Source organism: Saccopteryx bilineata, chromosome 4 (assembly GCF_036850765.1).
Source record: "Saccopteryx bilineata isolate mSacBil1 chromosome 4, mSacBil1_pri_phased_curated, whole genome shotgun sequence".
Classification (NCBI taxonomy): domain Eukaryota; kingdom Metazoa; phylum Chordata; class Mammalia; order Chiroptera; family Emballonuridae; genus Saccopteryx; species Saccopteryx bilineata.
Window position 1 is genome coordinate 210,320,216 of NC_089493.1, and position 26,017 is coordinate 210,346,232.

Here is a 26,017-nt window from a genome sequence, read left to right on the forward strand (position 1 = left end):
TTGGTAATATATTCTTTGTGTTCATTGAGTTGTTTTCTGATCTCCCTATATTGCCTTTCTGTGTTTTCTTGTATATCTCTGAGTATTTTTAAGATTTCTATTTTAAATTCTCTGTCATTTAGCTCCAAGGCTTCCAATATGTTAAGTCTTTTCTCCATAGATTTTTCCACATCTATTTGTGTTACCTCTCTTTCTTTTGTATCCATAATATTCGATTTCCTCTTTCTTATTGGCATCTTAGGGTGGTCTTGTTGATAGCACTAATTAGAATTAATAAAGAGTAAAAAGTAATAAAAAATAAAAAAAGGTAAAACACCCCACAAAAAAAAAAATAATAATTTATTTTTTCCCCCTTTTTTCTTTCTTCTCTTTCCCTCCTCTCTCCTCCTCAGGGAAATATCGTGCCTATAATGGAGGGCCTGATTTGGGGTGAAGAGTTCAAGGGGCAAAAAAAGGGAGTAGGGACCTACTAAATGCAAAAAAAAAAAAAAAGAAACTTTTAGACAAGCATAAGATGATTTGCTTGTAAGTGATGGTCAACTAAGAGATATAGTGAGAGGGATAAGAGGGAACCAGAAAAAAGGACCAAAAAAAAGAATAATAAAGAAGAAAAAAATAAAAATAATAAGTAAAAAATCTGTTGTATTAAGTGGAGCGAAGACTAAATACAATGGAGACCTTGGGTTGGGAGGACCCAAAATGCCACAAAAATAAACAAACAAGAAAAAAACAAAAACAAAAGCAAAAAAGAAAAATAAAGCCAAAAAAAGCCTTGAGTCCCATATTAACTAATTTGTTCGTGATTGAGGATTAAATGGGAGGAAAGTAAAACGAGAAAAGAAAAAACGAATAGAAAGGAAAAAATAAGAAAAAGAGAAAAACGAAGGAAGAAATAAAAAAGGAAGAGAAAAAATCAAAATAAAGTAAAACAGAAAAATAAAACAAAAGAGGAGAGAGTGAGAGTTAAGTGTTTTGGAGTATAACCTTAAAGGAGGGTGAGGATGAAGAAGAGAAATAAAATGTAACACTCATGGGTAGTGTAGTTCAAGAAAAGGGAAGCATAAGATGGGCAGAGAATAGAAGGACCGAGGTGGAGGAAATAAAGGCAAAAAGATAGAAGAAACAAACAACAACAACAACAACAAAAAAAATTAGTGGATCAAGTTGTAAAGTCTGTGGGTTTTTCTTGATTTTGAGAGGTTAACTTCTTCCTTTTTCTTTTCTCTCCCTCTTCCTAGTCGGTGACTCTGTACCCCAGGTTCTGCCCCTGTGTCACACTTAGGTAGGGATTTGCAGTTGATGGGATTCTATGGCAATGTCATATAATTGGCTTTAGTCTTGCTGGTAGTCAAGGCTTGTTGGCGTTTGCAGGGGTCCAATGATGAGAGAGTTTGCTTTCCTGGATTCTCTCTCCTAGTCCCCCCTTCCTGAATTAGCAGCCTAGTGATCCAGCTATAAGGCTTCAACTGCTTCTGCCTGGGGAGTAAGAGGCTCAAAGAGCTGGGAAATCCCCACTCTATCCCCACTCAGTGCAAGGCTTTGGGAAAGGCTCTGGCAGTCAGGGCCTCCAGTGTAATCAGGCGGGGGTGGGAGTCAATTGTTGTCAAGGTGACTGTTCAGCGCCTAGCATTCAGTTGGACCTCTCAACCCAGGCTTTCCACACTTTGTAGCCTGTTTTTGCAGGGAAGAAGAGGCACTAGTCTCTGCTTGTGACTAGTGTAGTATAGATCTTATTATCTGCCAAGTCCTTCTTGTTAGCGTTTATCCCTGAATATAGAGGCTCTATCAATCAGAAGTTGCCCCCGCCCCTTTAGCGAGAGGCACTAAAAAATATCATGCCTCTTGTCTTGGGTCGCTGAACTGAGAGAGATCTTATCAATTGGAACCGAGGGTGCGCAGATTTCATGGGTTAAGCTAATTTCAGTGATTGGGTCGCAGCTGTGCTCCTGAAGGTATTTTAGGCTGCCTGCGCGCGCCCCTCCCCCAATGCTTGATTGTTAGCTTGAATGGCTGGGTGAGGTGCCCCGCCCATGGAGAGAATCTCCCAAGTAGAAGACCACCCTGGTGCCTCTCCCGCTCTCCCTCCCGCTGGCGGCTGGATCGCACCAGGCGCAGGAAAATGGGGCACCCTGGGTATGCGGGCCAGTAGGGCCCTCTGGGCGCGTGGAATGCCCAGGGCACGTGCAAGAATGGGATGCTCCGGGCACCGGTGTCTGGCGACTCTCACTCACAGTGCGCGGGCCACTGGGAACGTTAGCGGTGCTCGCTCTGCAACCGGACCGGGTGCGCGCCGGCGGCTGCTCGCTGCTCCCGAGTGTGGGCGGTGCTCGCTCTGCAACCATACCAGGCGTGCGCCTGCGGCTGCTCGGGGCTCCCGAGTGTGGGCGGTGCTTGCTCTGCAACCGGACCTGGCACGCCGGTGGCTGCTCGCGGCTCCCGAGTGTGGGCTGACTCACCACAGGTGCACTCCCTTGCGGCTTGAATGAAGGTCCCTGCGGTAGCTTCCTCCACACCCTCATCTCTCAGATTCAAGTGATAACAGTCCTTTCGCTTTCAGTTTGTGTGGAACTCCGGAATGCTCTGAGGATAAATTTTTCTGTTTCTAGTTGATAAATTTGTTGTGATTTAGGGGAGATCTGTTGGACGCGCTGCTCACGGCGCCATTTCCGTGACGTCACTCAAAATTAACTTTCAAAGGCAAATTATAGGTTTGCCATCAAGTAGATCAGCAGGTAATAATACAGCTTTGTAATATATAGTGTAATCAGGATTTCTCTCCTCTCATAGTCTATATATTATGTTCAGCAATGTTTAATTTAACAAGAGTTCAATTAAACATAAACTCTGAATATAGTAAAATGCAATGGTTCAAATATAATAGTTTGTTGATGATTTAAGACCAGGCCACAAAAGTTGTATTATTATGTTTACCCTTCTTCTTTTTTAATATTTTATATTAAGAGAATTTGGAAGGCAAGCTGTTTTTCTTCTAGTGCTTAGTAGAACAAAGAGATGGCATCTGTTCAGTATATGTTTGTTGAATGGATGAAAATAATAAAGCTTGAAATATACCAAAACAAAATCACCTAAGAAATTTTGAAAACTATAATATTTTACTGCATGTAGCTATATAAAACATAACAGAAAGTAATTATCTTTAAAAATAAATAAATAGTTATCCTTACTGACATATCTCCATTAGCCAAGTACCCACACGGAGGGTTTAAATAAGTTTTTGCATTTTTATATGAGATAACGCAAGACATATCTCCATAACTGTGCATAGTTGCTATTTCTGTCAAGTCAGCCAGAAAGAGAAGTTGATATTCCAGGATTCTAATGAGCTAGTGTTTGAAGTGTTGATTTATTAGTTGAAAAAAAGTCTGTTTGAGGAAATAAAGCTCAAAAAAACTTGGGGAAAAAAACCCAACAGGATTTTGTTTAACTGTATTCACTTGATCAATCTTTTAAATCCAGAATCAACTACGAACATTACGGTGCTGTCAATAATTGCATACTGAATGTATACATTTAAAATGGCCAATTTAATTTTAATTTTCTCAAGACAAGGAATAAAGTAAAATTGATACTAGTTAGTTCACGTGTGTCACACACTTGAAAGATGAGGGGAATACTGTGCTCATTTTAAGTGAGTTTAACTGAAGTACTCAGATGTTTCATTTGAAGAACTGATTATAAATTAAATAATTAAATGACAAAGGAAATTAATAATGTTCAGCACAGAAAATTTGGTAAATGATTTTTTTATCAGAGCCTCTTAATATGATTTTCTTTAAGAAAGAGATAACTTTTAATGTTTTAGAAAAATAACTTAAGTAAGTTATTAATGAATACAATAATGTAATTTATACTCTGAACACAATACTATTGAATAACACAGTATTTTTGAATAACAATGGTGTATTGTTGGTTTTCCTCCCATTATCTGCAACATATCTTCATCTAATATGGAACCCTTTTAATTTACTTTTACTGTTTTTCTCTAAGAGCTCATTATCATCGTGACACTAATAGTAAAGTAATAGTAGTAATCATAATAAACTGCCCTTAAAAGTAAAAAGAATATTTAATGTTTCTACATAAGCTTATTAAAGTCATATTTATCTACCTATAATCATGGGATAAACAGAATTTAAAGTTCATTCATATTTTGAAAGGCAAATGATGCATTAGTGTTAAGTGTGCAATACAATGGGACTAAGCAACCTGACATATCAGAACATGAGGCTTTGATGCAGTGTTTCTCAGTATGTTGTTTATAGTCACAGAAACATGGTGGTCACTGAAGTTCACAAACATAATCTGTCAAACAGAATCCATGATGCAAACTAAGACATATTCTCTCAATTGTTCTGTAATTCCTGCTCTAAATCTTAATTTCTAAAGTTTTATCATGACCCCAATTCCACAAATGCCTTTCATAATAGTCAAGTGAAAAAAAATGGTTTCAGGAATAACTTTCAGCAAATAGAATGCAAACACTTTTTTGGGTCTATTTTAAACTGTAAATGGAAATTCATTAGCCTATGATCAAAACTATACAGATGTGCCATTTCCTTGTCTGAAATTCCCATGGCACATGTGGCTATAGATTAGAAAAATCATGTGTAATTTAAGATGCGATTTTTGCATATGCATGTAAACAAATGCATAAAACAAAACAAAAATACCAGGTAACCACATGGAGTTATATAGATCAGTGGCCCCCAAACTTTTTTGGACCACGGACTGGTTTAATGTTAGAAAATATTTTCACGGACCGCCTTTAGGGTGGGATGGATAAATGCACAAAATAAAATTATGTGACCGGCGTAAAAACTGTGGTATTTTTAAATATAATTGTCGAACTTACGAGACAAGCATCTAGAGTGAGTCTTAGATGGATGTAACAGGGGGAATCTGGTCATTTTTTAAAAATAAAACATCATTCAGACTTAAATATAAATAAAGTGGAAATAATGTAAGTTATTTATTCTTTCTCTATGGACCAGTACCAAATGCTCCACGGACTGGTACCGGTCCGCGGCCTGGGGGTTGGGGACCACTGATATAGATGAAAGAAATGTCTGTAGGATATGCAAAACTCCACAAGAAGCCTGAGAACAAGGAAAACCTCTGAAGGAGATTGTGGCCCTTTTCCTAAAATAAGGAAGTCAATATTTTTGGCCATAAATTAATTTTTCTTTCTATTAACTGCATGTAAAGTAGCCCTTATACATTGTACTTAATAATGTCACATCAAAAATTCCTGTGTTAAAAACTACCTTGATACAAAATATGTAGTAAACAGAACAGATCATATACTTAAACAAATCAAAATTCTATGATAGTTCTCTATTCCAAAGGAATAAGACCAAACCTTTTAGTTTGTTTAAATCCTAAGGCACACCAAACTCATACACTGAAAGTGAACCCATTCCTCCAGCAACCATTACACAAGTCCTGATTTTCTATGATGTCCCCCAGATTCCCATTTAGTATCTTTGATCAGGCTATTTCCTTGGCTTCTAATCTCTACTGAAAGCCATCTTTCAAGGACTACTTCAAAATTTACCTTTCCCATGAAGCTTTCTCATGATAATTCATTGCTTCTTCTTCTGACCCCATTGTGGATTGGACTTTCCTTCTCTTTAGCATATACCAGTGACTGGTTAGATGTTATTAATGTGCTCGTCCCTCACTCTAACAGAGGTATAATGTTTTCACAGAGAACTGGTTTGAAAAACTTGTGTTCTCCTACTATATAGTTGACTGTCTCACTTCAGTTAAATTCTCAAAGAACATTTATTTGAATTTAATATACAATACTGGTAGTGCTACCATCCACTCCACCTTTGTGAAATCACTCAATATCTGAGTCTACCATTGTTTTCTCCTGTTTTTAAAAAAATAGGTGACTGATGATAACAAATGAAATTATATATTGAATCATCCTTATTTATTGTAAAATTTTCTTTCTTTGATATGCACCTTATAATAGTGATATTTCTAACCAAGAATTAAACATTTTTTTACCCTCATAACATACTTTCAATGGAATTTATGTTTTCTACAGTTTCAGAGCTGATAGCCTATTTCGACTCACCTAAATTATCCTTTCCTCTGTGATCATGAAAAAAATTCATATTTGGGCTCTCACTCTCTTCTTTCTGAAATGACTCTGGTTATTTTTGGGCAGTAACCTTGTCCCGTCCCGTCTGTTACCTGAATCCATGACCATCTGTCATTTTCTGCAGCTGTCCAGGCATTTATAAGCCCCTTCTTATTAAGACGAGCATAGTAGGGATACCACTTTTGGAGTCCAAAAAGGGCTCGGTGAGTAGATGAAGCTGTGATTTGCTGATTTGATATGATTCCACCTTCAATTCCCAATGGGCCCGAGCATTCTGGGAACAAATCAGAAAAAAATGTGAATGTTATTAAGAATAATCTATATTTAAAATGTGGCTAATAGATTTGATGAGAGTTGATTTTTAAATGATTTTGATTTGTACTGTTATACCACTTAAGCCTCAGGTACTTTATAGATGTTATGAATCATTACATGAAAAAAATAATCCTTGTTCCTTATGACATTCTCTTTTTCTTTCTCTGAGTGCAGCATCTGAACATTTTCTTTCTGCATTGTGATTCTGCATTATGTACAATTATCCTTTGGCTGTGGATCACGTCAACAAAAGCACAATGCCCTTAAAAGGCCTATCTCATGTTTTATATTCCTAGGGATTAGCGTGCCTCATAAATAATAAGTTCTCAATAAATATCTGTTTATATATTATTTCCTTTCTAGCCTTCCTCTGAGGTTGAATCAAAATGATTTTCATGCTGACTTAGCATTTTTCATTAATATAAATTTTTTAACTTAAATTTTTATAACTAGTGTCAGTTATGATTGCACAAAAAAAAGCAATGTGTAAATCTGTCAACATTTAAAAACATTATAATAATAACTGGTGATATGGTATACATAACAGAAAATATGTTGACACTTTATTTATATAAAGTAAGCAAGTAAACTCTGACATTATATACAAGAGTAGGCATAGCATTTAGTAAATAAAAATATTAAAATTTATATTTCCAATATTTTTATTTCAAAATTCACAAGTACATATTGAAATTCTGCACTTGCATTTTAACATTTTTATTTTTCTTTAAATTTGTGACTTGAATATTTAAGAGAAATTTTCTAATAAAAAAACACTATGATTAAAAACATAAAAGTAAAATGCATTCTCAGATAACAATTTGTTTAGGTTTTAAAAGTAGAACTGGGGTGTCAACCCATCCAAAATTTATATATATTTGTATTAAATATATTTGTGTTTCATAATTATTTTATAAAGTTTCGCCAAAGTGTACATTTATTTTAAATTCAATTTGAAAATTTATAAATAATATAAAAACGTAACATCTAGTTTTCTTAATTTTATGAACATGTCATACACTATACTGAACTTTGTGTCAAATTAGATTTGTAAAGAAAATATAATAATCCTACTATAAAATATGCTTCAATAATTTATTTAAAAATTTTAAAATATAAAAGTACCACATTGCCATTATTAAATGCCACTCTATAGATGTCAACTTGATCAGTGATTGTTACCCAGTGCATTTTATAGATTTTAATTACTATTGAAGTCCAACATTTGTCTGTAATTAAATGTTTACATCAGTTTGACGTTAAAAATATGAAAGAAAGAATTCTGCCCCTGGATTATAATATTTTTAAAATTTACAAAGATGTTTCCTATTGATATCCATTTTTTTTTTCATTAAGCATAAACATAACTCTTTTTTTTCTATTCCATGAACAGAGACAAAGTAGCTCTAAGCACATTACTAACATTTCCCCAAATGCTTTAAAACCCTTAAACACTTTTTATAAAAAGAACAAAAATATGTGGATAAGTAATCATCTTAATCAGACTTTATTAGTAAAATGATATTAATAAACCAAAGATTACCTCTGTGTGACTAATGATTAATAAATCTTTCACTTGTCAAGTTAAATTTAAATACTAAGAACTTTTCTAAAACACAATTAGAGCTGTTTAGCACTTTATGAAGGTGCACTGTATCATGTTGAAGTCATTAAATTAAGAAGACATTCATTTTGATGATTGCAGTATTAGGAGTCACAGATAATCTGGTTTTCACATTCCAAAAATATTAACATCGAGAACTCAAATGCTGAGTCTTCTGATTCTTGCTTTACTTCTGTTTTATAGAATTTTTACAGACTTCATAAACGCACAAAGACTTTCACGATGGCACTGATTTAAACAATTTCAGGAGGCTGACATTTTAGGAATATTGCCATGAAAGGAATTTCAAGTATCCTTGTCCTTGATTTGTGCAATGTTTGGTGGGAAGATGCAGCAGGCAGGAAGGCCATATATTGTAGGCCTGTCAGTAGTACGGCAGAGCTAGAGAGCCAGCTTTAATTAATTAAACTCTGTGACAGCCTTAGAAAGAACTCTATACATTTAGTTATGTACTTCTAAAAACCTTATTTTGAATTGAACATCTTCACCAAATCTGTAACTATTTAAAAAATGATTAGTCCTCAAACCACACTATTTAATAAGTCTCCTTCATCAGTACTCTTAACAACCAACCTCCCCTTTTTAGCTAACACTTCAGAGAACACATTGGCCTGGAACTGTTGTATCATTATATAAGTCAAACACCAATTAGAGATTTAAAAAGTAAATATTTTAATATATATTTTTTTACTCTGCCATAAGTCTCATAATCTTTGCCATGTCCTCACTGGTCATTTTTTCAAACAAAATATAATTCAAAACATATATATGTGAGGCTATATATATATATATATATATATATATATATATATATATATATATAATGTGAGGCAAGCCATATATCCATATATATGTGTGAGGCATCATCAGCTTACTTCCTTGCTGGTTAGTGGTCCTCAATTTTTCTCATTTTAAAAATTAGGGGTTATAATAAAACCTAATTTACCAGTTGTGAGGGAATAAAAGATAAAAAGTATTTTGCCATTGTAAGTATAAATTGTTTAAAAAAATAATAAGCTTCATTCTGTAAAGTCACATGCAGACTTCTCTTTAAGTTGAGGAGACTGTGACTTCAGCTCCAACAGAGGAGGCACTGGGTCTTCTCACTGTTACCTCCTTCAATGCACACAGAGGCTCCTACACAGACAGAGTTCACAAATATGTGCTGAACACTGGTATTGGGGCCTTGTTTTTCTAAAAAGTAAACTAATATGCAAACCCAAATCTTATACTTTATTTCACACTGGAAAATTGTCATGACAGCAGCTTTTTCTGTCACTGATCATTTGGACCACAATCAAATGGATGTCATCATAATAAAAGGTTCAAAATCCAATTTCCTTTGCCTGTGCTATCCATCTCCCCAATGTCCTATTAAAATTAACAGTTATAAAAACGAATGAAGGAGATGCAATTCAGAATGCAAATGATTATACACCTAAGATTAAGTGATCTTAAACAGTGAACAACAGATGCTTAAAGGAAAGATAGTATGGAGCTATACATTGCTATCATTATCAAATAAATGAAAGAAGGTTATGAAATACTACTAGTTGAAAAACTTAGTATCACATGAGCATTCTGAAGTTTGAAAAGAGTATCCACTGTATTTTCTTTCATTATCAAAATAATATTTTAGGGATAAAAAGACTATCATGACTATATAATAAATGAGAAGGAAGGAAGTTAAGCTCCGTAAAAAGTGAGTCTGAAATATAAGTGATCTGCTTCAGAAACAATAAGTAGTACCAACTGATAAAGAGTTCAGTAATTCTTCAAAGGTTGATTCTGAATCTCTTTCCTTTGCTGTTATTTTATATGACAGATGTGTACTTACAGATTCCTAGGAAAGAAGGTCAGAGAATTATCATTAAACAAACATGTAGAATATCACTAGTGGCATTCAGGATATGACAGAGCTTTCACAAATTGGTATACTTTTAAATAAGTAGGTGACCATCAATGTCAGTGAGTCACAGAAATAAATAGTGATGAGCATCGTGTACCTTTAAAGGTTTTAAAAAATTAACCTACTACCAATATTAGCTTAGTATTGCTTATCTAATATAAATAAGTTCATTCAATGTTGACTAATGTAATGACCTTTATTATGTGTCCACCTCTCCATCAATCCCCCTTCCACTTATCCTCCATTCATGCATTATATCTCAGTTTTGAAAAATACACACTTATTAAAGATATATTATATATCAAGCACTTTTTAGGCAGTGGAGATACAGGGATTAAAAATTGAGAAACAGTCTCAAATCTTATAACTCATATTCTAGTCAAAAAAGAAACACAGATAAGTAAAAAATACCATAAAGTAGTATGTAAAGAATGAAAGATGCTGAGGGTGTGTCAGGTGATCAGTGATAGCCTTTCTGAGAAGTGACATTAGATGTGATCTCTGGAGAAGCAGGAGTTGGCTGCTGTGCTAGTTTTACTGTACTGTTGCTTTCAGTACAGTGAGAGAGACACACACAGAAATAAAAACATTTATTATAATGTAATATGTGATGGTGTATGCACAGGAGTCAATGAGAACCAAGTGGGAATCATAACCCAGCCTGGGGGTCTGGGAAGGATTAGCTGGAGAAGAGTAGGAGCTAACACAGTGAAGAAGGAAGGGAGGCAGACACAGACAGGAAACAGCTGGCGTGACTGGGGAAGCAGACGCAGGGCAGTATTACGAGACCAGGAGGTGTTGGTGGAGGATGGTCAAGAGGGGGTGAAGAAGTAGAGAAATTTGATTATTTTGCTGAAGAGCTTGCTGAGGGGTCGTGATTCATTTTGTGAAGGAAGCTGTTCAAAGATTCTAACTATGGTTATATTTTCATTTCCTGTTGGTCATTCCTGCTATATCATGGAGAACAGATTTAAGGGGGAAAAAACTAATGCCAAATAGCAAGTGACCACAATTGTCCAGGTGAAAAATTATGTTGGTCAAAAAGAGATTTAAAAAAGAGGAAGAGCACAAAGCTTACTTAAAAAGTAAAACTATTGCCTGACCAGGCGGTGGCTCAGTGGATAGAGCGTCGGACTGGGATGCGGAGGACCTAGGTTTGAGACCCCGAGGTTGTCAGCTTGAGCGTGGGCTCATCTGGTTTGAGCAAAAAGCTCACCAGCTTGGAGCCAAAGTTGATGGCCCGAGCAAGGGGTTACTCAGTCTGCTGAAGGCCCACGGTCAAGGCACATATGAGAAAGCAATCAATGAACAACTAAGGTGTCGCAACGAAAAACTAATAATTGATGCTTCTCATCTCTCTCTGTTCCTGTCTGTCTGTCCCTATCTATCCCTCTCTCTGACTTTCTCTCTCTCTGTTTCTGTAAAAAAAAAAAAAAGTAAGACTATTTTACAGAGCTAGTAATAATTAGACATAATGCAGAGGAGAGACATGGAGTATCATCAAAGGCGATAGAGAGCACAAAGAATGCTCTTTTTATTTGGGATTGTCCATGCCTCACAAATAACACAATTGAACCTAATTTTTCCCTTTAAATTTTATCAAAATTATTCTTGCTGCTGGTTTGCAATTGGGAGGACCTGTTTTGTTCCAGCTGCTAATGCCATGATGACCCTGCTGGGCTACAGTCACACCCACCAGGCTGCAGGGACAGGAAAGGAAAGTAAAAACCTGCTTCTCTACTTAAGCTGCACCCAGAACATTCCTGCCCCACAAGTCACCCACGTGTATCACATGGGTTCATCTATTGTCCCACAGAACGGGGAGCCCCTTTGTGGGCAGGGATTACATGCCTCAGTATCTAGCAGCAAGCATTGATCTTTGCAAATACTTAATAAATACTTATAGAGAAAATTACTTTTGAAATAAATGTGAAAGGTAAATAAACAGTAAAAATTACAGTTAACATTGTAATATTCTATTTGCATAAATTATTTTTTAAGTTAAAAAAATCATTTCACCTACTCTCTCAAGAATATATCAATATAGACGACTTTAGAAATCATTCATATGCTGAGTGAAGAGGAAGAGCACTTCTTTACATGAAAAAAAAAACAACAAACAGTTGAGTGTATTACTTGTCTTTCAACTAGTTGCCACTCAGTCAGCAGATATTTCTGAAATTGTCCATGTTATCCCTACAGTGAGCCCAGTGGCAATTTGATCAATACCAAATATGGCAGGAGAATATGGGAGTCAACATTTCTGATCGTTATATGTGTATGTATGCATCTTTGGCATTGTGCTTGCTTTTGTCAGGTTTACAATATTCCTAAATTAAGGAGTCCAGTCAACACCAATTACCAGAGGCTTTTGGGCATTATTTACACAGTTAGAAAAAAATAACTGCATTGCCTGCATTGTCTGAGTGGCCTGGAAATCCCTCTGACATGAGGCCCCACTGTTCCACTGTTCAGACTGAGTCGGTGAGTGAAGTCACCTGGTAGGTTGAGCAAGAAGAGCAGCTGGGCCGCTAGGGCCAAGCCTCCCGTGTCCTTCCTTGAGCATATATCTCCTTTTGCCAAATCCCTGTGAGTAAAACAGCTTCAAAGCCAAGTGCTTCTCCCTCTGCAAACTTATTCTCTGGAGTATGGCAAAGAATGGCATCTGCATTTTATTGATCTAGCAGCTGACAAATGAGCAGTACCTCAAAATGTCTCACATTTTGTTCCTGAGTGTGCCAATTAAGCCTTTCAAATAAGTGAGATGCATGGCTGAATCCATAGCAGGACCGCACTGCTTTCATTTGCTCTATCTCAATATCCAGACCTTTTTAGAACGAAAGGATTTCAAATTAAAACCATGTAAGAAACAAATCTCCTTTAAACATCTTCAGTCCTCTCTTTTTCCGGTCATCTCATCTTCTTGCCGGAGTGTGAGTCCTCTGCTGTGCATGATAATTGTGCTGAACATGAGTGCTGGCGAATGGATTACTGATGATCTCCAATACTGCAGAAATTAATGCTGATTCAAGCACAAACCTCCCCCAGCGCCACTTGGAAGGCAGCCTTTTCTTTATTCCTAGTGCTTGTTTTATTTTAGGGTTGTCTTGAGATCAGGCTCTAAAATGGTGAGGGAGAGATCTGAGCCACTCACAGTTTCTCACATTGTGGCCTAAGGGTTAAAAGGAGCCCTGAAGATTTCTTTTTCTTGTAAGAATTGTCACCTACACCCCCACATGTGTACTGATCTCTCTTAGGCAATTATTTTGTTGTTGTTGTTGAGTAATATCAGAAGAAAGAGGACAAAGGAGGGAAGGAAGACAAGATGCGTAAGAAAGGCTGATCGCAAGTATAGAGCTTAGTTGTACAGCTTTGTCTTTGGGAGACAGGAGACCGTAATGGAGCCACCTGGACACAGGGAGAATGTGAAGGTGGACACGCATATCCCAGCCTTCCCTTCACACACTCGCTCACTCACAAGTCCCCATAGAGCAACCCCTGGGGTCAGCCTCTTGTCATAGCATGGGAGGGATCACCTTAAAAGGGCTTAGAGTGACAATTCCATTTGGTGATGACTGTTTCTCTCCACACCTAGAGATGACTTTTTTGTATGAGAGCTTGAGCTTCACATACGGCCACAGTAACCTTGCTTAGGGAAATTAGTAATTGCAAAATCATTAAAAACAGTTTTCAATGATTAGTTAAGCTGATTTGGATTGTGCATAAAATGCATGTATACTTTAGAGAAAAAGCTATTTCTTTGTATTCGATGGGCTGCTTAGCCTGGAAAAATGCTAATTTTCTTTACAATTGTGAAGACTGACTGTGATATGTGGCCCCTAAAGAATTTTCTTCATCCTATTAGAAACTGTATTCTGTTATTTTCTATAGTAGAAAGCTTAGACATGTTCAAGATAAATGATGAGAAATAATTATTTGTGTATATATTTTCTCTTAGATAATAAACTTTTTAAAGGTATAAACCATGTCTTTGCATTACTTATGTTTCCAAATCACTTAACTCAGTGACTTTTAAATTTGTTCTCAATATTGTGGGTTAAAGTAAATTGAAATAAATCATTGCTTTTTGTGAATTACTTCTCTCTGTTGAAACTGAATTAAACATTGAATATAGATAAACATACTGGGTGAGGGTAAAATTCAGAAATTCTTTCTTGGTATGCTGAAATGCTGGAACTATATAGAAATTAGCTCTTGGATGTAGGGGAAATGTGTTTGTAATAAAAACCAGCATTCATAAAATTACAAACTCAATTATCAGCTATGTAGCTATTTTCCTGTAAAATGTGGTTATGCTTTTCTTCACACTCTGTTATCTCAAGTCAATTATGATATATTATCAGTTTAAATTAATTGTTTTGATTCAGAAAAAAAATTAAACCCATGAATAAGCTAAATTATAATAGCAAAGTGACCAATAGTATTTCCCAAAGCTAGTTTTTATCACACTGATGCAGAATAATGGTGTTGGCATTATTTACGTAGTAGAGCCTATGGACTCTAGTATTCAAAACCAAAATTCTTACTAAAATAATTCACAAGCCGAACAACTTAATAAGACTATAATCCTATCACAGTGCTCAGTGTTGCTATGGGACAAAAGAAGAGTGCATTTTAATTACTTAAGATGCATTCTTTCTAAAGAGAGAAGCATATCGGTTTGTCAAGTGCCGCTTGCACTTTTGCAGCCAAGCAAGAATTCAGTGACTTATACTTAGGCTTCCACTTAAACTGCACAATTCATCTTCGACCAGCTATAAAGACAACAACATGGTTTGATAGAACATTTGTCTGTGGAGTCAAAAGTCTGCGATTCAAAAACCTGCAGATGCATTCTTGATTCCAACAAAAGATTTACCAGCGCAAGAAAAAGCAAAAAGGGTTTAATGCCAAGGTAAATGCTAAAGGTGAGATTCAGTTGTTTCAGGACACATGAGTTGAATACCAAATGTAAATATTCAAACACTGCTATGCAGAAGACACATTTTATATTTATCAGTTATTTGCAACTTTTAAGCTTTTTTTTTGTAAATGTATATCAGGATAAGTACCACAAGGCACTACTTCTGATATATTTCTTAAGTAATAATATTGGCACATCAAACACTGATTTTACTTGAGAGATAAATCACAGACACAAATCCAATTGTTAAGTATCTACACAATATTTCCGTACAATGTGTTATGCTTTTCTTCACACTAGATGTTATCTCAGGTCAAGTGAGACTCAGTGTTCTAGAGGTCAAAAGGAAGTCAAGAAAATAAATAGGAAGCTATTGCAGATGGCAAGGTGTAATGAGCCCTTGTTAATGCTGGGACACTTCAGAAAGTCAGTGAAAATAAGGTAAGGAGCAAAACAGAACCTGGAAGTACACATCAGATGATTTACTTATTTGAACTTTAGAGAAATTTACATTATGCATTCACTCCTAAAATTATAAAGAAATGATTGTCATATAGAAAATAAATAGGTATACCCATATAGTCAGAGAACTATTGAAGTCAAGGAAGGAAATTAAAAATACCTGCAAATGTGTGTGTGTGTGTGTGTGTGTGTGTGTGTGTGTGTGTGTGTATATATATATATATATATTAATTAAGTGAGGGGTGGGGAGGCAAAGAGGCAGAAAGATTGACTCCTGCATGTGTCCTGATCAGGGTCCATCTGGCAAGCCCCCTACAGAGCAATGCTCTGCCCATTAGGGGCCGCTGCTGTTGCTCAGCAACCAAGCCGTTTCAGTGCCTGAGGGGAGACCATGGAGCCATCCTCAGTGCCTGAGGCCAAACTGCTCAAACCGTTGGAGCCAAGGCTGTGGGAGGGGAGGGGAGAAGAAAGGGATGAGGAGGAGAAGCAGATGATCACTTCTCCTGTGTGCCTTGACCAGGAATTGAACGCAGGATTTCCACACACCAGGCCAACATTCTACTGCTAAGCCAACTAGCTAGGGTGTAAATAATTTTTTGAAAGCTGCTCCCTATGTGATAATCTGAGCTCCATAGTATTTTTCTCTTCTAAAATAAAAAAAAAAACCATGTATTTTGCCAGTGTTTCCAATATAAAGCTGAGACAGATGATGAAGTCTTGATTATAATGCATTTACTAATCAAGCATTCCTAGAGAAGAAAGTATTATAAACACTTTGCATCTAGTACTGTATTTGTGATGGCTTTAGTAGATCTAAAACAGTTCAACATAGAAATTTTAAAACAAAACAAGTGTAAAGCTACTAAAGAAAAGGATGATTTATAAATTTTATAGAAAGGAAATCTAGGAGAGTTTAACATAGTAACAATTTTATTATAAATGTAGAAACTAAGCCAGCTTTCCATACCTTACTGTTCAGTCAGAAGAGAGTCATACAAGGCTTGTTTTATAATATAATGACTACAGGTCAGACTATTAAAATAGAAAATTTAACTTCAGCTTATTTTCAAATTTATTATAGTTACTGATAAACTAGACCCTGATATTATGCACTTTCCAGTTTAAATGTTCATTTTCATTGGAAAATATTTGTAGAAAATAAAAACTTCTAAAGTTTGTATCAGAGCTACTTAATAATGCATACATACATTTTAGAAAAGTGAAACTATTTAAAACTCTTATATCTGGATTTAAATCTTCAGCTGCTGAAATGAGTGTAGAATATTTGCTGTGTTCAATAAAATACCCATAATGGGATAAATTGCTATTTTCTGGTCTGCTGAAAGAGAATATTATTATTATGTGGTTCGGCCTAATGATTAAGTGAATAAATATGCTTTTTATAAACTTATGTTAAAAATATATGATAACTATACAGATAAAAAAATCTTATGACTGTCCATTAGGAATTTGTAAGTTTTGCAAAAGTAGTTAAAACAAGTTCCATGCTTTTCTTTAAGCTTTCTTTATATTTAATTTTTAATTTATTGTGTTAACATGCCCTTAGTGAATGGTAGCTTTTATGTTGTTGTTATTTATTGTTTTTTTTTAATAATTTTATTTTTTTAATGAGGTGACATCAATAAATCAGGATACATATATTCAAAGATAACAAGTCCAGGTTATCTTGTCGTTCAATTATGTTGCATACCCATCACCCAAAGTCAGATTGTCCTCTGTCACCTTCTATCTAGTTTTCTTTGTGCCCCTCCCCCTCCCCCTTTCCCTCTCCTTTTCCCCCCTCCCACCTGTAACCACCACACTCTTATCAATGTCTCTTAGTTTCACTTTTATGTCCCACCTACGTATGGAATAATGCAGTTCCTGGTTTTTTCTGATTTACTTATTTCGCTTCGTATCATGTTATCAAGATCCCACCATTTTGCTGTAAATGTTCCGATGTCATCATTTCTTATGGCTGAGTAGTATTCCATAGTGTATATGTGCCACATCTTCTTTATCCAGTCATCTATTGACGGGCTTTTGGGCTATTTCCATGTACTGGCCACTGTGAACAATGCTGCAATAAACATGGGGCTGCATGTGTCTTTACGTATCAATGTTTCTGAGGTTTTGGGATATATACCCAGTAGAGGGATTGCTGGGTCATAAGATAGTTCTATTTTCAGTTTTTTGAGGAACCACCATACTTTCTTCCATAATGGTTGTACTACTTTACATTCCCACCAACAGTGGATGAGGGTTCCTTTTCCTCCACAGCCTCTCCAACATTTGCTATTACCTGTCTTGTTAATAATAGCTAATCGAACAGGTGTGAGGTGGTATCTCATTGCAGTTTTGATTTGCATTTCTCTAATAGCTAAAGACGATGAGCATCTTTTCATATATCTGTTGGCCATTTGTATTTCTTCCTGGGAGAAGTGTCTGTTCATATCCTCTTCCCATTTTTTTATTGGATTGTTTGTTTATTTGTTTGTTGTTGAGTTTTATGAGTTCTTTGTATATTTTGGATATTAGGCCCTTATCTGAGCTGTTGTTTGAAAATATCATTTCCCATTTAGTTGGCTTTCTGTTTATTTTGTTATCAGTTTCTCTTGCTGAGCAAAAACTTCTTAGTCTGATGTAGTCCCATTCATTAATTTTTGCCCTCACTTCTCTTGCCTGTGGAGTCAAATTCGTAAAATGCTCTTTAAAACCAAGGTCCATGAGTTGAGTACCTATGTCTTCTTCTATGTACTTCATTGTTTCAGGTCTTATGTTTAGATCTTTGATCCATTTTGAGTTAATTTTAGTACAGGGGGACAAACTGTAGTCCAGTTTCATTCTTTTGCATGTGGCTTTCCAGTTTTCCCAGCACCATTTATTGAAGAGGCTTTCTTTTCTCCATTGTGTGTTGTTGGCCCCTTTATCAAAAATTATTTGACTATATATATGTGGTTTTATTTTGGACTTTCTATTCTGTTCCATTGGTCTGAGTGTCTATTTTTCTGCCAATACCATGCTGTTTTGATTGTCGTGGCCCTATAATAGAGTTTGAAGTCAGGTATTATAATGCCTCCAGCTTCATTCTTTTTCTTTAGGATTGCTTTGGCTATTCGGGGTTTTTTATAGTTCCATATAAATCTGATGATTTTTTGCTCTATTTCTTTAAAAAATGTCATTGGAAGTTTGATGGGAATTGCATTAAATTTGTATATTGCTTTGGGTAATATAGCCATTTTGATTATATTTATTCTTCCTAGCCAAGAACAAGGTATATTCTTCCATCTCATTATATCTTTTTTGATTTCCCTCAACAATGGTTTATAGTTTTCATTATATAAGTCCTTTACATTCTTTGTTATGTTTATTCCTAGGTATTTTATTTTTTTTGTTGCAATCGTGAAGGGGATTATTCTTTTGAGTTCGTTCTCAATTGTTTCATTGTTGGCATATAGAAAGGTTATTGACTTCTGTTATTTATTGTTATAAAGCAAAAATCAGTGTTTGTCCCTGGCCGGTTGGCTCAGTGGTAGAGCATCGGCCAGGCGTGCGGAAGTCCAGGATTTGATTCCCGTCCAGGGCACACAGGAGAAGCGCCCATCTGTTTCTCCACCCCTCCCCCTCTCCTTCCTCTCTGTCTCTCTCTTCCCCTCCCACAGCCAAGGCTCCATTGGAGCAAAGATGGCCTTGGCGCTGGGGATGGCTCCATGGCCTTTGCCTCAGGCGCTAGACTGGCTCTGGTCGCAACAGAGCCACGCCCGGGATGGGCAGAGCATCGCCCCCTGGTGGGCGTGCCAGGTGGATCCCGGTCGGGCACATGCGGGAGTCTGTCTGACTGCCTCCCCGTTTCCAGCTTTAGAAAAATACAAAAAAAAAAGAAGAATCATGGGGTGAATGGCTTGCAATGTGACTACCCAGAGACCAAGGTTTAAACATATGTTTAGCCAGTTTTACATGAATCCACTTCTTGTTCAAGAAATAATAGGGAAGTAGAATATTTCTCATTTTCCACACAAAATATTATTTAATAAAAATTAACACACAATAAGCATAATTACTAATCATAGAAAGTTACTGAAAATGAGTCAAAATGTCACGCCACTTGCCATTTCCTTAATATCACATTCATCATCAAATAATTTTGTCACCAAAGCATTCAAATTGTCAGATAAATTTCTGCCTGGCGGAAATATAAGGTATGGCTTCTTGTAATAAAATAAACACTAAATGATTCCTTACAGTAAATTTCCAGACTCACCAGAAATAAAAATTACTAATTAAATAATCTCTTTTAGAATAGGTCTGTGTCTGGCAGGCACTGTCCCTCATTGTGGTATAAAATGGGGATCTCCTATGGAAAAGTCTCATATGAAATATTTTTATTTTCATACGAAATCTTTGATCAACAAGATTAGAACCCCAAGAAGCACCTTTATAATCAAGTTTCTTTCTCAATTTAATATCCGTGTTATCCTATCTTTAGGTTAGATGGAGATGTAGTTTTAGCTGGTGGCAATTTTGTTACAATAATCAAAGAAATCTCATTTCCTCAAGTCTATAACTGAGAGTAAAGTAACAAACCATTTCCCCCCAAACTGAATAATACCTGGTTCCCATATCTTCAGCATGACCTTTTCTGTTTCATCATGACTTATTTTTCCAATCAATCTGAGAAGAATATTAATATTCATTGTCTCAGATTTTCAAGGACATAAAGGGGATGCATGAGAAGAAAATCATGAAATGTCACTTAGCACCTAGCCTACTCTTTTTCTGATCTGATTTTGAGATATAAGAAAACCATGCATAAATACTGGTTTCTTATGAAGTGTCATATAAAGAGAGTAAAACAAAAAAACTCTGCTCTAAAGGTATGAAATCTTTCTTTTCTCTCATAGATATTCCTGAAGAATAAAAATAAAGCCTGTGCATATTTATTGCAAAGAAATATGTCAGGCATTGTATCCTCAAAATAACCCCATAAAGTGTAGGTTCATTCCCAAAATTAATTGAGGTAACTGAGACACACAGAGGTTAAATAACTCCCCTACAGACACAGAGCCAAGATTAATTCCCAGATATATCTATTAGCAAAATGTCATGATAAACATTGTGATATGAAATGCTAGAGGTATTATGTTTGCTATGCATGTCTTAAGTAGTGTAGAAAAGTGATGAAAAATGACAAGAAAGGCACTTGGCCACCCTGTTTATAAAGATAGAGAGTAGTAATGTAAATTAGGTTGTGTTCATCTTCATTGTTGTTTCTGTCATAGATAGTGGACTGAATAAAAAAATAATACAGCCTCTTATTCACTCAACATTTAGCAAGTATATTTTGAATCTCTTCTTTGTGCAAGGCAGAGGCATTACATTTCTTATCTTAGTCTTTTAAGGATCAAAATGATGATCAGCTGGGAGTAGCACAGTAGAAACTAATTTGAAGTTAGAATCAACTTATAACTAGAAATGTATAGAAAAGGACTACGGTGACTTACGTACCTCAATGATTTAGACAGCTTTAATTTTCCTTTCTTTTACTGTTTATTTTTTTATCTACAACCTAAGAACTGTTTTATATCTACACTTTTAAAAATGTCAATATGGCACAGGCCATTCTTCTCTGTTAAATAAAATGCTTCAGCATAAACTGTGCAAGTAATTGTTTCCAATGTTAACATTTTCAAACATAAAATTAGCATCTAGGTATCACATTTGTCTAAATTAGGATACACAAGTAAAAAAAAAGCTTATCTATAATTTCCAAAATTTTTATTATTAATTTATTGAGAACTTTGAGTCCTAATCCAGGGTTGTTTTTGTGGTTGATGTTAATTTTTGTTTCTAATAGCTTTGTATTTTAGATGCACAATAGTCTTTAGAACAATTAAGCAAACACCAGTTGAACATTCTTGTCCACATTAACTTGCATTTCCCTTGTATATTTCTCTTTTCTGTCATCTTTAATTTAATGTAGATTCAAGATCAATTACTTGTTCTAAAAGATTAAAAAGTAAACATAAGAAAATAAGTAAATTGATATGATTACTCCACATACCATGTAATCATTTTAAAATTCAGTTTTATGTTCCACTTCTCAAAAGCACGACTAATTAATAACTTGGAGTTATTAACTCAAAAATGATATTGGCAAGTTTTAACTTGTATTAATACTCTCTGGTTAGCCCTGCCTGGTTTGCTCAGTAGTAAGTGTTGGCCCAGCGTGTGGGTGTCCTGGGTTTGATTCCTGATCAAGGCACACAGGAGAGACATCCATCTACTTCTCTACCACTCCCCCTCTTAATTTTCTCTCTCTCTGCCCCTCCTGCAACCATTGCTCAATTGGAGTGAGCTGGCCACAAGAGCTAAGGCCTCCATCTCAGGTACTAAGAAGAACTTGGTTGCTGAGCAATGGAGCAACACCCCAGATGGGCAGAGCATCACTCCTTAGTGGGCTTTCTGGGTGGATCTTGGGTGGGGCGAATGTGAGACTCTGTCTCCTTGCCTCCCCTCCTTTCACTGAATAATAATAAAAAAAAAGTCTCTGGTAACAGGTGGAACATTAAAATATCTATTTCTACTAGTAATTAAAGTAGCCTTATAGACAATTTACTTGGCTGATTAGCTCCTGAAGTTTTAAATCTGAACTGTGGTGGTGCAGTGTATAGAGTGTGAACCTGCAATGCTGAGGTTGCCTGTTTTAAATCCCCAGTTTAGCTGGTCAAGGTGTATATAAAAAGCAACAACTATGAGTTAATACTTCTCACTCCTAACCTCTTAACCTGCCTTCTCTCTCTTCTCTTCTCTCCGAAAATCAATAAATAAAGTATTTTTTAAAAAGCTAAAATTAAAGGAAAATAAAACTATATGAACTATTCTTGGAAATAAAAAGTCTGGGACTAGAATGTAAAACAGTAACTACCTTTTACTTAAATGCTGTTAACAAATGTAAGGACAATCCTATAAAACCTTTCTGATATATTTGTGTGTGTGTGTGTGTGTGTGCGTGTGTGTGTTTGTGACAGAGACAGAGTGAGATGGAGAGAAGGACAGATAGGGACAGACAGGTAGGAAGGAGAGAGATGAGAAGCATCAATTCTTCATTGCGGTTTCCTAGTTTCCTTAGTTGTTCATTGACTGCTTTCTCTTATGTGCCTTGACCAGGGAGCTGAAGCAGAGTGAGTGACCCCTTGTTCAAGCCAGTGACCTTGGGCTCAAGTCAGCAATCTTGGACTTCAAGACAGTGACCTTTAGGTTCAAGCCAGCTACGATCATGTCATGTCTATGATCCCACACTCAAGCCAGCAACCCTGCACTCAAGCTGGTCAGCCTGTGCTCAAGCCAGATGAGCCCTCACTCAAGGTGGTTTTTGAACCTGGGTTCTTTGTGTCCCAGTTTGATGCTCTATCCACTGTGCCACTGCCTGATCAGGCGGATATTCTTGTTTTTTAAATTCAGTTTAAATTCAAATTAAATATATATATAGTAGTCTATTCATTATATTTAAATAAGTGATACTCTACTTTCCATTTATTATTATTATTTTTTTAAATTAATTTTAATGAGGTGACATTGATAAATCAGGGTACATATGTTCAGAGAAAACATCTCTAGGTTATTTTGACATTTGATTGTGCTGCATTCCCATCACCCAAAGTCCAATTGTCTTCTGTCACCTTCCAACTGGTTTTCTTTGTGCCCCTCCCCTCCCCCAACACCCTTCCTCTCTTCCCCCCACCTCGTAACCATGTCTCTTGTCCATGTCTCTGAGTCTCATTTTTATGTCTCACCTATGTATGGAATCATATAGTTCTTAGTTCTTTCTGATTTACTTATTTCCTCAGTATAATGTTATCAAGGTCTATCCATGTTGTTGTAAATGATCCGATGTCATCATTTCTTATGGCTGAGTAGTATTCCATAGTGTATGTGTATATATATATATATATATATATATACACACACACACACACCAAAGCTTTTTAATACACTTGTCCACTGATGGACACTTGGGTTGTTTCCAGATCTTCGCTATTGTGAACAATGCTGCCATAAACATGGGAGTACATTTCTTCTTTTCAAAAAGTGCTATGGTGTTCTTGGGGTATATTCCTAAAAGTGGGATAGCTGGGTCAAAAGGCAGTTTGATTTTTAATTTCTTGAGGAATCTCCATACTGTTTTCCACAGTGGCTGCACCAGACTGCATTCCCACCAGCAGTGCAGGAAGGTTCTCTTTTTTCCACATCCTCGTCAGCACTTATTCTGTGTTGTTTTGTTGATGAGCACCATTCTGACGGGTGTAAGGTGATATCTCATTGTGGTTTTAATTTGCATTTCTCTAATGATCAGTGATGTTGAGCATTTTTTCATATGCCTATTGGCCATCTGTGTGTCCTCTTTGGAGAAGTGTCTATTCATTTCTTTCACCCATTTTCTGATTGGATTGTTTGTCTTCCTGGTATTGAGTTTTACAAGTTCTTTATAAATTTTGGTTCTTAACCCCTTATCAGATGTATTGTCAAATATATTCTTCCATTGTGTAGTTTGTCTTTTTTATTCTGTTCTTATTGTCTTTAGCTGTGCAGAAGCTTTTTAATTTGATAAAGTCCCATTTGTTTATCCTGTCTTTTATTTCACTTGTCCATGGAGCTATATCTGCAAATATATTGCTGCGAGAGTTGTCAGAGAGCTTACTGCCTATGTTTTCTTCTAAGGTGCTTATGGTTTTACAGCTTACATTTAAGTCTTTTATCCATTTTGAGAGTATTTTTGTGAATGGTGTAAGTTGGTGGTCTAGTTTCATTTTTTTTTTTTTTTTTTTTTTTTTTTTTTGCAGGTAGCTGTCCAATTTTCCCAACACCATTTGTTGAAGAGACTGTCTTTACTCCAATGTATGCTCTTACCTCCTTTGTCAAATATCAGTTGTCCATAGAGCTGTGGGTTTATTTCTGGGTTCTCAGTTCTGTTTCATTGATCGATATGCCTGTTCTTATGCCAGGACCAGGCTGTTTTGAGTAAGTACAATGGCTTTGTAGTATAACTTGATATCTGGAAGTGTGATACCTCCCACTTTGTTCTTCCTTTTCAAGATTGCTGAGGCTATTTGTGTTCTCCTTTGGTTCCATATAAATTTTTGGAATATGTGTTCTGTATCTTTGAAGTAAGTCATTGGTATTTTAATCAGTATTCCATTGAATTTATAAATTGCTTTGGGTAATATAGACGTCTTAATGATGTTTATTCTTCTAAACCATGAGCATGTTATATGCTTCAACTTGTTTGTATCTTCCCTGATATCTTTAATCAATGTTTTATAATTTTCCAAGTACAATTCTTTAATCTCCCTACTTAAATTTATTCCTAGGTACTTTATATTTTGGTTGCACTGGTGAAGGGGATTGCCTCCTTAATTTGTCTTTCTGACAGTTCATTGTTAGTGTATAAAAATGCCTCTGATTTCTGAGTATTAATTTTATATCCTGCCACCTTGCTGAATTCATTTATGAGATCCAGTAGTTTTTCAACTGAGACTTTAGGGTTTTCTATGTACAATCTCATATCATCTGTAAATAATGATAGTTTTACTTCTTTTCCAATTTAGATGCATTTTATTTCTTCTTCTTGTCTGATTGCTGTGGCTAGGAATTCCAGACTATGTTGAATAAGAGTGGTGAAAGAGGACAGCCCTGCCTTGTTTCTAGTCTTAAGGGGATTGCTTTTAATTTTTGCCCATTGAGTATGATGTTGGATGTGGGTTTGTCATAGATGGCCTTTATCATGTTCAGGTATGTTCCCTGTATTCCCACTCTGCTGAGATTTTTAATCATGAATTGAGGCTGGATATTATCAAATGCTTTTTTTTTTCTGCATCTATTGAAATTATCATGTGGCTTTTCTCCTTCCTTTTGTTTATGTGATGAATCACATTGATTGATTTGCGAATATTGTACCAGCCTTGCCTCCCCAAAATAAATCCGACTTGATCATGGTGTATGATTTTTTTCATATATTGCTGTATCCGGTTTGCTAATATTTTGTTGAGGATTTTAGCATCTATATTCATCAGGGATAATGGCCTATAATTTTCTTTCTTTGTGTTGTCTTTGCCTGGCTTTGAAATCAGAATTATACTTGCTTCATAAAAGGAGCTTGGAAGTCTTCCTTCCTCTTGAATTTTTTGAAATAGCTTGAGAAGCATAGGAGTTAGTTCTTCTTTGAATATTTGATAGAATTCACTTGTGAAGCCATCAGGCCCAGGACTTTTCTTTTTTGGGAGTTTTTTGATAACTGTTTCCATCTCATTTGTTGTAATCAGTGTGTTTAGGTTTTCTGCTTCTTCCAGATTGATTTTTGGAAGATTATATGTTTCAAGGAATTTGTCCATTTCATCTAGGTTGTCTAGTTTTTGGTGTTTTTTTTTGTTTTTTGTTTTTTTGCATTTTTCTGAAGCTGGAAACAGGGAGAGACAGTCAGACAGACTCCCGCATGCGCCCGACTGGGATCCACCCGGCACGCCCACCAGGGGTGAACACTCTGCCCACCAGGGGGCGATACTCTGCCCATCCTGGGCATCGCCATGTTGCGACCAGAGCCACTCTAGTGCCTGAGGCAGAGGCCACAGAGCCATCCCCAGCGCTCGGGCCATC

General features: G+C 36.0%; 1 protein-coding gene across 2 annotated transcripts in view; it reads right to left on the reverse strand.

Annotated features, from left to right (window-relative positions):
- The window catches only part of EDIL3 (EGF like repeats and discoidin domains 3), a 595,375-nt gene that overhangs the window by 190,894 nt on the left and 378,464 nt on the right, over positions 1-26,017 (reverse strand). For both annotated transcript variants that reach the window (XM_066273737.1, XM_066273736.1), the window contains one exon: positions 6,226-6,407. In XM_066273737.1, coding sequence (XP_066129834.1) covers positions 6,226-6,407 — 182 coding nt within the window. The remainder of the gene's footprint in view (positions 1-6,225; positions 6,408-26,017) is intronic.